This window comes from Hyaena hyaena, unplaced genomic scaffold (genome assembly GCF_003009895.1).
Source record: "Hyaena hyaena isolate Hyena2069 unplaced genomic scaffold, ASM300989v1 scaffold_172, whole genome shotgun sequence".
NCBI classification, from domain to species: domain Eukaryota; kingdom Metazoa; phylum Chordata; class Mammalia; order Carnivora; family Hyaenidae; genus Hyaena; species Hyaena hyaena.
In genome coordinates this window covers 760,407-775,633 of record NW_024080804.1, presented here as the reverse complement: position 1 = coordinate 775,633, position 15,227 = coordinate 760,407, and the positions used below count along the sequence as shown (strand labels likewise).

Below are 15,227 nucleotides of genomic sequence, written 5' to 3'. Positions count from 1 at the left end.
AGTTTGGCCTTCTTTTTCCTTTTAATATATATATATATTTTAAAATTTATGGGGTACTAGTTGTGAATGATAGTGAATGACCACTAGTTTTTTTGAACTTGGCATTCTAGCTGCACAGCCACATTCCATTTATATAGATGGCGGTTATCTCCCACCTGGCTTTCTTGACTCGATGAGCTTTAGAACTTGAATCAGACTTTGGAGAGTCAGTGTATGTGCACATGCTGTGTAGAGGTGTGCTTCAGAATCACCTGAGGAACTTGTTAAACATAGAAGTTCTTGGGTCCCATCCCGGAACACAGCTTTAGTAGGCTTGGATATTATAGGAATCTGGTATTAATATATTTTATAAATAGAAAGTCTGAGGAACATCTCCCTATTTGAGAATCCTTGAGACCAACTCTTTGATTTTACAGATAAAGGAACTGAGACCGGGAGGAATGAAACAATGTAATCACAGTCCAGCTGCTAGTAGGTGACAAAGTGCCATCTTCATCTCATTTGTCTTCTGGCTTAGCCTGAGGCCCATTCTCCTACCCCTTGTCCTTGAGAACTTGATAAATATTTAACCCAGCCCTACATTGAATTCCAAGGTACTCCCCCACTTCACATATTATGTTAGTTCTGGTGGCGTTACTGTATTTACATTCATAGAGGCTCCAGGTGGGAGTTTTATATGTGCACATTCTGCTCTTGATTTTTGCATAAAAACTCAAGCCATTGACCACACTGTTGCTCTTTTTGATGGAGAGAGGTCTTGATTCTTAAAGCTGAAGCAGGCAAGCTTCTGGTGGGCTACTCTGGTCACTTTGATTCACCCACCAAATATACACTGAACACCTCACCTGGGCAGGAAGATGTACTAGGCTTGAGCATCTTTTGGGTCGCAAGGCAGCTGTCTCTCTGCCTCTAGGGAGCTCAGAGCCTCCTGCAGCATGTGTGCTTCAGTCCAGTGAGGTAAGGAAGACCGGAGGAGAGGCAGGGAATGCCTGGTCCAGGACAGGCTTGGCAGGGAGACCTTCAGAGAGAAGATGAGGGCTCTGAGTCAGTCATGAAAAACAGGCCAGACTTGAGGGGGTGAACTGGAATTTTGGAGGGAGGAATGGTAAGGGTAAAGGCAGACTATTTAATGGTACCTTGCTTTTGGGAAAAGGAGCAGCATAGATTAATGGAAGAAACCCTGGAAATCCATGGTATGTTAGCTGGGAGCAAGTTCTGCAGTCACTTGGAAAACGACCAATACCAATGTTAGGAACTTGGAGAAGTCATTTAAACTTCTGAATCTCAATTTGCTCATCTGTTCAAAAAATAAATTTTTAAAAAATTGGTTCTAAAAGAATTGGACAAGTTAGGTTGGTCAGTCTGGACTTCTAAGTACCGGGTCTGTATATAATTTGGGGTTGGTTATTATAACTTTTTGTGCTTTTCTCCACCTCTATTTCAATTTCCAGTAGTTCCATATGACTTTGTCTGCCAGCAGCTTCTCAGATGGCCTCAGGCACAGTTAGTTTCTGGCTGTATTTTGTTCTTCTTTCTCTTATAGCCCTTAGGTTGGATTCTCTTTATTAGTTTGCTTTTGTGGTTCCTGTGCTAGCCTTGAGCTCCCTAAGGGCAGGGCCTGGTTCATATTCGTCCTCACATCCCAGGGCCCAGCACTGTGCCTGGCACCAAATGGGCCCCTCAACTACCATGAGTTGAATGTACTCACCCCTTGCTATGCTTCCCAACTTCAGCATGACTGCATGTTGTGCTCAAATCCATCATAGATGTGGTTAAGGGAAAAGAGCCACAGAAAATATTAGGTTAATGTGTTCATTGCAGAAGCATAACCTGGGATTTTGGGTTAGGTTTAGCTCCCTGCATGGGAAACTTCTAGTGTAAACAACTCCCTGGCAGGAGAACATGGCCATCTAAGTCATGCACTCAGGAACAGCCTTGGATATTCAATTTTTGCATAGTGCTTAGGTTTTATTTTCTTAGATTTGGCCTCATACAGCATTTATCTTTGTCTTCACAGCCTGGTTGATGATCGTTGTGTTGTACAGCCAGAAGCTGGGGACCTTAACAATCCACCCAAGAAATTCAGAGGTAAGGTGATGACCTTCCTGGAGTGGGTACCATACCTCACTTGAAAATTCATCAAGTGTGTTGCTGTGTGTGCACGCACGTGCTTGCTTATGCACGCATGTGTGTATATTTTTAATAAGCAGTTGTAGGTTAATTTGCTTACATTTTTTAAAGTATAATTTCAAGTCCAAGCTTTGTGACCTTTTGAAAATGCATAAGTAAGTTGAGCGTCAAGATTGGAATGGCTTTTATTAGAGCCTTCATTTGTATAGCGAATACATGTTGATCCGAGCGAATTCAGCTTAAACACTTAAATTTGTGCAATTATGTCCCTAAAGAAGATTTATCAATTTGGTCACAGGAACATGTGTCATTGCAGCAGATCTCGCTGTACCTTGGGGGCTCTGGTATTCCTAGATGCTTTAACCTGGAGTAAGAAGTTCTTGATTATTGCACTTATTTTTTGAGTTAAAAGACCTAGGCAGGACAGCCTTCCTACCAGTAGCTTCCCACCACTCCTGGCTTTTTTTTTTTTTTTATGTTTATTTTTGAGAGAGACAGAGAGAGAGACTGACTGACTGACTGACTCACACACTCCTAGCAGGCTCCACACTGTTACTGCGGAGTCTGATGCAGGGCTCAAACTCACGAACCGTGAGATGATGACCTGAGCCGATATCAAGTGTCAGCTGCTTAACCGACTGAGCCACCCAGTTGCCCCCCAAGTGATTTTTAAAAAAATGTTGAACTGGGGTTGGGGTGCTTGGGTAGCTCAGTGGTTTGAGTGTCCAGCTTCAGCTCAGGTCATGATCTGAAGGCTTGTGAGTTTGAGCCCCGCATCAGGCTCTGTGTTGACAGCTCAGAGCCTGGAGCTTACTTGGATTCTGTGTCTCTCTCTCTATCTGCTCTTACCCCACTAGCACTCTTTCTCTCTGTCTGTCTGTCTCTCAAAAATAAACAAACACTAAAAAAGAATTTTGGGGTGGGGTTGAGAACCCATTGGGTCAGTATTCGACTTTTGGTCTCAGTCCCAGAGGGATCAGGCCTTGCTATTTTCAGGTTACATCATTTGAGTTATGAGTTCTTATTGTTGGTGGATGTAGAAACTGTAGTGATACAGCAATTGTTTGGATAAAAGCTAAAAGACTTAGAATGAAATAGAAGGCAGATGTTCAGATGGAGAGAAGCCATTTAGGAGATGTTTGGTGTTGAACTGCCTGCAGTTGGCATGGGACTATCAGGAGAATGTTTTCACCTGGGAGGTTAGTGTGGGGGAGAGGTTCATGGGGGAGACTATTGAAAAAAAATTGTTGCCATACACCCCATGTGACAGGATCCTGAGGCAGCTCTGGCCTCAGTGGCCTTTTATTTTCATTCCTTCATCCGTGACTTTTCTAAAACAGAATCCTGAATTGTAGCAGAAATGAAAGATTTGATTTAATAATCATAATCCAGCTGGTTACTTACAGAATTAATTCTCTACACTGAATAATAAAATATGCCTCAGTTTATCTTTTAACGGGGTCAAGCTCAGTGGACTCAGCCCCAGGTGCTGTGCTAAGGGCTCTGGTACATTTTTAGCTCCTGGATTGGTCTGTCCACCCTCATTCAGTCTAACTATTGGACTGAAGCCGTCCCCTCAGTGGTTGGACTGGTTAAGTATCTTGTCCGGGGTCACACGGCTGGGGATGGAAGGAGTAGGGGCTGTAGTTCTTGACTTTGGCTGCACAATCACTTGGGGGGCTTTGAAAAGTGATAATGTGTGAGTCCCACCCTCAGGGATTCTCATTTAATTGGCAGTGGTGGTGGTGGTGGTGGTGGTGGTGTCTTGGTGGTGGTGTCTCGTCGTTGCTACTTTTGAAAGTTTCCCAGGTGATTCTCCTGTGTAGCCAAAGTTAAGAATCACTGCTAATGGAGCTTGCGCTATAAACCACTGGCTTTATTACTTACGGTTGAGCTGGTTGACATGTAGCTTTTGCAGTTGGGGCCAAGTGCAGGGAGCTCATTGCTTGGGTCCAGAGTGAGCTCTGTCCCACTCTGCACACAGGCCCTGATAGCTGGGAAAGGAACCTGAGGAAGATGTTAATGCCCTGCACAGTTAACCAGTGGTTATTTGAATATAGGTTTAGAATGTTAAAATAGGGGCTCCTGGGTGGCTCAGTCAGTTGGGCGGCTGACATCGGCTCAGGTCATGATCTCACGGTTCGTGGGTTCGAGCTCCGCATCAGGCTCTGTGCTGACAGCTAGCTCAGAGCCTGGAGACTGTTTCAGATTCTGTGTCTCCCTCTCCTTGACCCTCCCCTCTTCTCACACTGTCTCTCTCTCTCTCTCTCTCAGAAATAAATTAAAAAACAAAAAACGTTAGAATGTTAAAATAAATAGAACCATAGACACAGGAAGCCAGAAGGCATATTTGTTTTCCGGGCGCTAGGGCAAAAGTGCCTGGTGCTTAGATAGGTATCTGGTAGCTGATTTGAAGGGACTGTTTTGAGATAAAAGTGACAGTCTGACAGAGGCCACTTGGAAAGAACCAAACTTTGTTTATGGCCTGGCTTGTATCTACAGGTAGTCACATGACAGTGACTTGCTAAGTGGACTACTTTTTCTCATAAATGAAAACATAAAGGTTTTTAGGTTATAAGGTGTTTTGTGCTTGTGGGAAAATCCAGTTCCAAACAAGCTTTGTGGCAGGCTTTTCAAATGTGGGTCAGGACTGCCTGAATTCCTCGTGCTGCACTGGAGGCCCCCGACACATGGAGAGAGGCCCAGGTGGAGTGCCAGAAAGGTCTCCTCCACCTTGGAATCTGGGCAAGGCTTGAAACACTTTCCAAAGCAGCCCCTTGATTCTAGTGTAACCTTCTTTGGAGAAAGATATATTTTTTTTTCTAAAATGAAGAAACAGATTTCTCTTTTGGAAGGGATTATTGACTTTCCGAATACAAGTGCATTTTGAGGTTGAAGTCATTTTCGTGTTTAGAAAGTGTGCGTAGGGCAGTTGAGCAACTTGGAGGCGTTTCTAGTCCATTTCCTTGCCTTGCCATTATACCCTGGAATTTAACAAACACATATGGAAAAGTGAGATGCTGGCAAGCTGCCGGATAGGATGATGGAGTCTTTATCTGAGCAATCAGTGGAGCTACATTTAGTCATTCGAATTTGTTGTTGCTTCCATTGTTTCCTTGCCAAGTTATTTCCTATATTGAGAACCATCATAACCTGTTCTTAAGTAAATGGAAACCGAAGGCCTATTTATGTAATGCTCCCTATGGCTTCTGACTGGGGTTTTTAATTTTGTGGGCTCCTCTTGAAATCTGCCACCCTAGTGATTAATAGCAGAGGCCCTAGAATCTGGCTTTCTGGGTTCACATCCAAGTTCTAATTTTTAGCTGTGTGACTCTGGCCAAATGGCTTAACATCTGTGAAGCTTGGTTTTCTCATCTGTAAAATGGGAGATAATCTTCGTCGCTCTTTCGTAAGGTTACTGTGAAGATTAAGTGTGTGTTTCAAATTTAGCACCGACAGTGCCTAGCCTTGAGTTAAGGGCATAGTAAGCCTTACTATGGTACTTTTCATTCCTGGTACTTAGTACAGAGGTGAGTGCTCATAAATGTTGGCAGAAGGGAATCCTATATATGAATCCTTTAATGATATGAAAATTAGTTTCTCTTTTTGTGTCTAAATGCTTTTGTGGGTAGGGGTTTGCACAGGGACCCAGTGGCTTAGATTTGAGTCCCAGTGTTCTTGTATGGAAGCTAAGTGACCTTGATAGATTACTTAATTTTTCTGAGCTTGTTTCCTTACCTATAATGCGGGAGAAGAGAATTCTTTCCTTTAAAGATAATAGGATTGATGATAATAAGAGTAAAGAACCAGAGTACTTGATTGATACCTAAGACCTGCTTAGTAACTGGTAGCTGTTGTTTTTCACAGTAGTAGAATCAAAAGAATTAAAATCTTGACACACTTGCTTCTCCGTGCTGGGTAAAAGTACGTTACCAAGTGAGTTGCTTTTGTGGTGATTCCCTTGAATGTATCTCCTGCCCAGAACTTTATGAGTAGGGAGAAAAGATTGGGTGCACAACTGTTCCCATAAGTTTCACAAGCCTCTTTGATTATCCAAATGAATTTTGGACAGTGTCCCCTGTCCTCTAGGTGATGAGAAGAGCTGAGAAGTAGAATAATTCAGTTATTTTAGCCCTTTAGTTAATATGGTACCATCTTAAAGTGGCAGTGTCCACGGCAAGTAAGAAAGAATGTCTCTTTTTGCTGGTTTGTGTTGGCTTTGCCTGTGATCTTGAAAGAAGAAGGAAGACAAACATCAGATTGAAACCGGCAATAGAAACTTTGCGGTTAGAGAATTCCTTTCTTGAGATAATGTTTTCCTCTTCCACCCCCACCCGCCCCTTCCCCCTACTAAATATAACAGCATCTTCTATAAAGAAGGAAATTAACTACCAGTCGTATTTTGATCCCACAGTCTTTGCTGTTTTATTTATTTATTTATTTATTTTTGGTTCTAAAATTTATTTTATTTTATTTTTTATTTTTTTTTACAAATAGTTTATTGTCAAATTAGTTTCCACATAACACCCAGTCCTCATCCCACAAGTGTCCTCCTCCATGCCAATCTCCCCTCCCCCCCACATCCATCAGTCCTCAGTTTTTGTCAGCATTCAAGAGTCTCTCATGGTTTGCCTCTCCCCCTTTTTCCACCATTTCCCCCCTTCTCTCCCTCGTTCCTCAGTTAAGTTCCTCCTAATCCTCCTATACGTGCAAACATATGATATTTGTCCTTCTCTGCCTGACTTATTTCGCTCAGCATAACACCCTCAAGGTCCATCCATGTTGCNAACATATGATATTTGTCCTTCTCTGCCTGACTTATTTCGCTCAGCATAACACCCTCAAGGTCCATCCATGTTGCTACACGTGGCCAGATTTCATTGTTTCTCATTGCCATGTAGTATTCCATGGTACAGATAAACCACATCTTCTTGATCCATTCGTCCATTGATGGACACTTAGGCTCTTCAGTCTTTGCTGTTTTAAATGTAACCTCCAGGGGTGTTGGAGAAGCAGCCAGGTCTGGGGTTTTCAGGAAATAAAATAGGCGTTAGTATTGAACACGCTATTTATCATGTAATCTGCTTTTTCAGACTAGAGCAATGGTAAAGTTCTTACCCTCAAAACTTGATCTTCTCCATTCAGTTCAAGAGGTCAATCTTTTTTTCTTTTTTAATGTTTATATATTTTCTTCTTCTTTTTTTTTAAACGTTTATTTTTGGGAGAGAGAGAGACAGAGTGTGAGCAGGGGAGGGGCAGAGAGAGAGGGAGATACAGAATCTGAAGCAGGCTCCAGGCTCTGAGCTGCCAGCACAGAGCCTGATGCGGGGCTCAAACTCGTGGACCAACCGGGAGATCATGACCTGAGCCGAAGTCAGACACCCAACCAACTGAGCCATCCAGGTGCCCCTGAAGAGGCCAGTCTTGACCCCTACATTTTCTTTCTGATCTTGAACAGATGCTATGTCACCAAAGAGTGAGAGTATTCTTTTTTAAGTTTGTTTATTTATTTTGAGAGAGACAGAGTGCATACATAAGTTAAGAAGGGGCAGAGAGAAAGGGAGAGAGAGAAGTCCAAGCAGGCTCCACACTGTCAGTGTGGAGCAGAACATGGGACTTGAACCCACAAACTGTGAGATCATGACCTGAGCCAAAACTGAGTCAGATGCTTAACAAACTGAACCACCCATGTGCCCCAAGAGTGAGAGGCTTTTATCCTTGCAGGCACCCCTTAGTTTCACAAGAAAAGTTGTTTGAAAAGATATTCAGTTTAAGATGAAGAGAAGTTTGGGCAGGTAAGGTGAGGAAATAGGAAGCATTGTGATATCATTCATTGGTTTATATGAATTGAGGAAGAGGTCAGAGATGAGGCCGAGAGTGTGAATGTTCTAGGTAACTATCTGCCTTGTTCTATCTTTCTTCTTTCCCCCAGTCCAGTTGCTTTCAAGCAAAGGAACCCACTCAGCTAGTGTGTTGTGAAAATGAGTGTTCAACTCAGCAGACGTTGTGGCCCTACTGTGTCCTGGATGTTGCCTTGATAATGAGGGTGCAAGATGAGTTGGAAAGTCCCCCTTACTTTCAGGAGTCTTAGGGTTTTGTGGAGAAACAGACCTGCATTATAAATAGTAGCCAACATGAAGAGAGCATTTTCCTTGTGTGAAGTACTTCCCATGGATCATCTCTTAGAATCCACGTAACCTACTCATGAGGTGTAGCTATTAGTGTTCCCGTTATGCAGATGAGGAAATGGACACTCTAAGGGATTAAGTACCTTGCCCATAGTCAATTAAATGTCACTTCATAGAATGATTGTCATTCATCCCACATTTATCAGACACCTCCTGTGTGCTAGCCGTATATAGTCCAGGAATGAAGGATAACAGACATTCTCAGAGAAGTCCATGCCAATGCACAGTTAAAATCTTTAAGGAACTCATTTAGAGTAATTTGTTGGTCACACTGTAGCTGTTTGTATGCAGGTGAAGCAAAGCAGGTGAAATATCTCTCTACAAAGTTTAAAAATTGCCTGTCCAGTCTGTAGTTTGCTGTGGCAAAGTAGATTATGATTCTAGTCATGGCATTCTCTTGCTGAGCTCTGCAACACCTCCTCAGCCCATTTTGGCTGATGCCATTTTGGCTGATAAGGTTTGAGCCTCTGGCCCACTGCCACATGACGTGTGACTGTTAGACTGAGGCCAGAACCGTCTTCTAAAGGCCTGGGCGGCAGTGCTTTTACTCATCTGTGCCCTATGGGCCCTTGTCCACACAAAGCACATGGGTTCCTTCAAGCTGTGGCCCCTGTCACCTCCAGCCTCTAAATGAAAGTTGGCCATGTCACTACTTTTCTGCTATCTGCTAAAGCTCTTCTTAACTTGAATTTAGGACCATTTGTAAGAGGAAGGAAACCAAATGGGAAGGTGGGAGCTGTGGATCCTTTTGACTTAGTGCACTTTTAACTACACCCAGGACCAGTTATGTGGTATCTTGCATATATGCATATGTGGAATATGTAACATGTTACCTACAACTCAATGTGAGTCCTGTCTGTGTTGAGAATGAAGGTCTGGTCTGAGCTGATATAACCTGGTTCCTGGGCATCTCCAAGTTGCCTGACAACTCTCAATTGCTTAGCAAGAGTCCTGCTTAAAACAGTGACAGCCTGGAATCACAGTCTCCAGATAATACTGGGAAGAAGTCTATGTTGCTTGGCCAACCACTCTTGTCCAAGCCACTCTTGGACTGAAAGCCTGGCCACGAATTTGAGGATCAGGCTTGTGGCCTTGTCCTATTTACTGTTGTTTTCCTTAGTCACAGAGTGCTTGCACTATGTCAGCCCACCGTTAGGGGGCTTGTGGACTTAGGTAGGATGTCTTGATTGAGAGAAAGAGGTTTCACATCACACGCCCCCCACCTCCAACCCCACCCCCACAGTGGCTTTGAAATGGGCCTCAAATAAGAATGGCATTTTTCATGGTTGGGTGATAAAACCATGAAAAACCATTTACGTACCAGCACCCTACTTACCTGATCATTGTTTGCCTGTGTTTAGGTTGAGGTAGGCAGTGGTTCTTGGCCATTGGGGGAAAGCTTCTAAGACTGAAGTAAAGAGCATCATCTGACCTGAGAGCCAGTTTCCAGCCCAGTGTCTGCTGCCAACTGCTATGGTACTGTGAGGGAGTCATTGCATGTCCACAGGTCTCAGTTTTTCTGTCTCCTAAGTGGAATGTTGGTGAAATGACTTCCAAGATCTCTTTCAGCTTGGAACTTTGTGATTGGTGCCAGAAACCAGCCAGTTAACATTTCACAAGAGGGCCTTGACGTTCAGGAGTCTTGTGCTGTCCAGAAGTAGATTTTTATTTCTTTGGGATTGCAGATCTTCTTTGATATGATGAGAGAAGAGGATAGAAACAGTCAGGCCTTACTCTGAGGCCAGATGGGGACACAGCCAGGTCTTGGGTCACAAAGGTCTCTGGACTAGGGTGACCAAAACAAACTCACTGGCTTAGCTTTCTTTCAAACCACCGTCCTTTGCTGCACGTTGTCTTAATTGTTGCTAGGCAACATTTTTTTTTTTCTTTTGGCAAAGCACTGAAGGAATGAACCCGTATCTTAGTTTTAAAATACCCACATGCAAACAAAGGTGAAGGCCTAACTTAAAATTTGTTTGTTCTTTTGATTCTAATCCATGACGGGCCTCTCACAGTGGGGTTAAAGGACTTAGTTTCTGTCTGTCTCATTAAATAAGACAGAAAAAAAAATCTATCTGTTTAAGGTGCTTGTCAAGTATATGCTTTGAGGCATATTGAAGGTTTTGTGTGAGCATGCGCGTGCGTGCAGCTGCTTTGTAGGAAAGTCTCTTTTAACTTTGTGTTCACAAAATCAATTCAAATTTAATAAAAAGATTAGTAGGTTTTTTATAATCTTCATTTCAGATTTACCAGCTTATCTCAATCTTGCACCAACAGACTCCATTGAAAGGGAACAACACTGTAATTTAAATCCATTCCCCAGGCAATATAGAATTCTCACAGTGTGTCACACATTCACTAGGATGACGCCTGCTGCTTGATTATGCTGGAGTCCCACACACTGCCGCATGTGTCCCTCACTGGGTTTCTGCCTACTTGCTCAAAGCTTTCAGCTGCCTGTCTGAAGGCTCTGGGCATCCTGCACACGGGCACAAGAGACCTTATGCTTCCTCTGATGCCCTGGATAGCTTCCTTTGCGACTGAGTCACACATGGCAACTAGACCTCAGACCCCTCTTTTTATATTCATTTACTCTTAATAATTCATTTATTAATGGAGAACAGCTTGCAGCTCCAATGCATAAAATACTTGCATCGCAGTGGGTATGTTTACCGTGTCATCTAAATGAACCTCAGTATTGCTTTTGTGGTTTCCTCCATGGAGGGCAAAATTGATTGGGACAGCAAGCAAGTGTAATGGGGTCATACTGAGATGCTGTTATATGGTTTTCCTGAAAGCACAACGTAGTGGTTGAAGAAAGACTTTGTCTTGGGGGAAAGACTCAAAATCCTTTCGGAGCATTGATGAAGATATGTGGTGAATCACTTGAGCTTAAGATAACTCATTTTTCTTTTTTTTTTTTATGGCAGATAGGAAAATTAGATTTAGGAAAACTCCTGGGGTCAAAGCATAATTTTGTACCAAAGTTGGGATTGGGACACAGGTTGGGTTTCCACACACACTGTGTTTTAGCCTGCTGTGTTTTGGCCATAGATTTAAAAACCATTTTTTGTTGTTGTCGCATTACCTTCTATATTTAATGGCATTCTGTTTTCTGTAGATGAGTGAATAACTTGCATAGTGCATATATGTATTAATTAGGTAAATCTATTTAATTTGTGTAGCTACCTTTATATACGTTAATCTGCTTAACCCGCGTAATAACCCCATTAGGCAGCTATAGTTAACCTTTTGCAGATGAGGGAGCTGAAGCATAATGTGCTGAATGTCTGGTCCAGGATTGCATAGGTCAAAGTGGCACCGACAGGCTTTGAACCCAGACAGTCTGGTATCAGAACCCCTCCCCCCAACACTGACACAAACTGCTTTTAGAAGGGAACCAGTCTTCAAATACTCCTTCCCTAAATTGCTGATTTCTTGCTCAGGTTCCTTCTCTACTACCCCACAGTAAGTTCTCCTGAGAGGCGCGGACACAGGAGCAAATGTCTGTGTTCTAGAGGTAGTCACTGCCTGCCTGCTTCACAACCTGGAATCTAATATTTATCACAGCTGTTGTGTGTGTTTTTTTTTTTTAATTTTTAATTTTTATCTTTGTAGCTAGATTTGGGAGCACCTGCAGAGGCCACATCTTACCCTGCATTTCTGGCCCAGTGCCTGGTGTCATGTTGGTCCTTGGTTCAAAGCTGGTTTGGAAAGTATGCATGTTTTTTCCTGAAAGGGTTTTCACTCTTCCCATTGCTACCAGTGTTTCTGCTGGTGACATTTTAGGTCAACAACTTATTTGTTTTACATGGATGCCTTATGCTGTTTTATCACCTTTCTCATTACCTGAGTTTGGTCTTCTGAAAAGATTTTTTTATAGTTGACTTGTCTTCTCCCTGGAATAGTGGACTGGTCTTATCCTCTGAGGGGGCTTTCTCTTTGACCCCCAGTGTTTGGTCTCTTTTCTATCTCTGATGCCTATGGTTTTGAGATTGCTTGCCTTCACTAAAATCACTATCAAGAAAAACAAAAAATGGTTAAAGACCTTCCTCTTTTGTGCCTAGCCTCTTGGTAGGCTCATGACATACTTTTGTTCTTGACCATTAGAACACCCCTGTGGTGGGAGCGGGGGTGTTACCCCATTTTACAGTTGGACACCCCAAGCCCAGAAAGGATCAGTAATCAAGCTAGAATTAGGATTTGAACCCACATCTGGAGGGCTAGAAAGTCTCCACTGAACCACTCCAGTGAATAGATCTGTGCTGCTCAGGAAACGTTTTGGGCCTCTTACCAAGTCCTGGATTCCACATTTAAGAGGCATATTGCTCAGTGGGAATAAAGCTCAAGGAGGAGTTACTAGGAGGAAGGGTTGCAAAGTGATTGCATTCATATTGCCCGATGAGTAATGAGGGAACTTAAGACATTTTAGACCAGCTTAAGCTCCTACAATGGCGTCCTTGCTTATTGCTGCATTTCCCTCTTTGCCTCTTTTGAATGTGGGGGCACCCACTCTGATCTACCATTCACTGTAACCAGAGGAATCTGTGCAAATCTGATGATGGCTTTGGCTGGGTGGAGCCCTGGGTTGTTCCCTAGTTGTTCTTAGGATATAAGAGGTCCTTCAAGGGTTCACAGGGCCCTGCATGAGTCACTCTGCTTACCTCTCAGCCTGATCTGCAGTCCCACGCCATGTCCTGTGCTCCCGCCACACTGATTTATTTCTTCCTGGCAGTCAGTGTGCTTGCTCTACCCTCTGGGCCTTTGCATGCCCTTTTTCTTCTTGCTGAAATGCTCTCCCCATCTTTCTCATTCCTTCTGGGTCCGCCATCCCCCTAATGCTCACCCATTCTTCAAACCTCATCCCCCCTGAAGTATCTTCGCTATTACCTTGTGTGCACTTAAGCTGCTCCACCTTTTCAAAGACTCTGAAGCCAGACAGCTTGGGTTTGACTCTCAGCTCTGCATTTTGCTGATCATGTCCCCTTGGACCCGTTACATATCCTCTCAGTACCTCTGTTTCTTTATCTTGAAAATAGGGATATGATTGTGTCTCAGTGTTTTTGGGAGGATCAAAAGGGCCAATCCATGTTAAGTACATAAAGGAGCACATGGCTCCTATTATGGGCTATAAAACTGTTTGCTGTTACTGATGGTTTATGACTTCACTTCTACCCAGCTTTAGTTAACTGAGGTCAGAAATGTGGCCTGTCTCCTCCCTAAAACTTGGCATAGGTCCTGGCTTATAATAGGCTCTTAGATATTCGTAGAATAAATGAAATAAATAAATGAAAAGGCATTGCTTCCGAAACTTTGAATGTGCGTAGAACCCACCTGAGGATCTTGTTTAAAAGACAGATTCTGGGGGCGCCTGGGTGGCTCAGTCAGTTGAGCGTCCGACTTCGGCTCAGGTCAGGCTCTCACGGTTTGTGGGTTTGAGCACCGCGTCGGGCTCTGTGTTGACAGCTCGGAGCCTGGAGCCTGCTTTGGATTCTGTGTCTCCTTCTCTCTCTGACCCTCCCCCTGCTCAGCTGTCTCTCTCAGAAATAAATAAAACATAAAAAAAAAAACTAAACAGATTCTGATTGTGTAGTTCTGGGGTGAGGCCTGAGATTGTCCTATTTCTGAGAAGCTGCCATACTCTTGCAAGGCTCTAGGATCAGCTGTCAGTCTTCCCTTAATTTAGGGCTGTCATATGGAAGACGGATGTCCTGAGCTCAGAACAATAATAGAGAATTAGGGCCAGCAGATAAAAGTGACCAGAGGCAGAGTTTTTAGATTTAAGGAACTTGCTTCTGATTGTAAGTGCCAAACTATTGCTCAAGGAAGAGGCCTGCTTCAAATGATTGAGTTTCCTCTCATTCAAAGGGGACTAACCATTTGTCAAGGATTTTGAAGAGGGAATTTCATTTCGGGGACAGAGGTTAGGTAGATGGTCCCATTTGACCATAAGTGTCTGTTTTCCCACCAAAGGATCCAGCTGTTTCTTCTGTTTTTGCTTCCTGTGGAAGCCTTATGGTTGGGGGTGTTGGGTCAGCAAGCAGCTGGGGAGAGAACAGATAATACTCTCCAAACGAGAAACTCTCAGGGATCCAAAATGTGTTCAGTTCAACCAGCAGAGAACATTGTAAAGTAGTGGAAGGATGAAATTATTGAATATTTGAAAAGGTGAACAAATAGGAAAAACAAAAACCTTTCTGAATCATGCTCCTCCCGAATCTGATTTTAGTGAATGTCAGGTATAGTGGGGAGGCCATGGGGCATAGTGGATAGGAGGGCTGGCTCTGGAGCCATACAGAGGTGGGGTCAAGTCCCTACTCTCCCTCTTCATTAGCTGAGTGACCATGGGCAATGACTTAATCTCTCTAAGCCTTTGTTTCTGCAGCTGGTTACTATGGTTAATAATAGTATGGAACTGGGGCGCCTGGGTGGCTCGGTCTTAAGTGTCCGACTTCGGCTCGGGTCAGGATCTCATGGTTCGTGGGTTCGGGCCTCATGTCGGGCTCTGTGCTGACAGCCAGCTCAGAGCCTGGAGACTGTTTCAGATTCTGTATCTCCCTCTCTCTCTCTGACCCTCCCCTGCTCATGCTGTCTCTCTCTCAGAAATAAATAAAAACATTAAAAAAATTAAAAAAAAATAGTATGGAACTGAATGAATGAGGCTGAGGTGGGGCATGCATATAGCACAGTTAGCAGCATGCTGGGCACAGCCTAAGCACTCTGGAAGTGGTAATTGAGTAGCTGTCATGACTAAATCTGCAATTAGCAACTCTCAGGACATGTCTTACAAAGATCAAACATAGCCCTTGCCTTGTTTAACACTGATATATCTGTTTTAACATTTCAGTATGTGGATTATACAAAGATATCCACAGCCACACTTTAACCTTTCTGAATTTCTTAGATTTT

At 43.4% G+C, this 15,227-nt stretch overlaps 1 protein-coding gene across 4 annotated transcripts in view; it reads left to right on the top strand.

The window, feature by feature from the left end:
• The window catches only part of ITPR1 (inositol 1,4,5-trisphosphate receptor type 1), a 330,213-nt gene that overhangs the window by 23,170 nt on the left and 291,816 nt on the right, over window positions 1–15,227 (top strand). For all 4 annotated transcript variants that reach the window (XM_039240300.1, XM_039240303.1, XM_039240301.1 and 1 more), the window contains exon 4: window positions 2,018–2,088. In XM_039240300.1, the coding sequence (XP_039096231.1) occupies window positions 2,018–2,088 (71 nt within the window). The remainder of the gene's footprint in view (window positions 1–2,017; window positions 2,089–15,227) is intronic.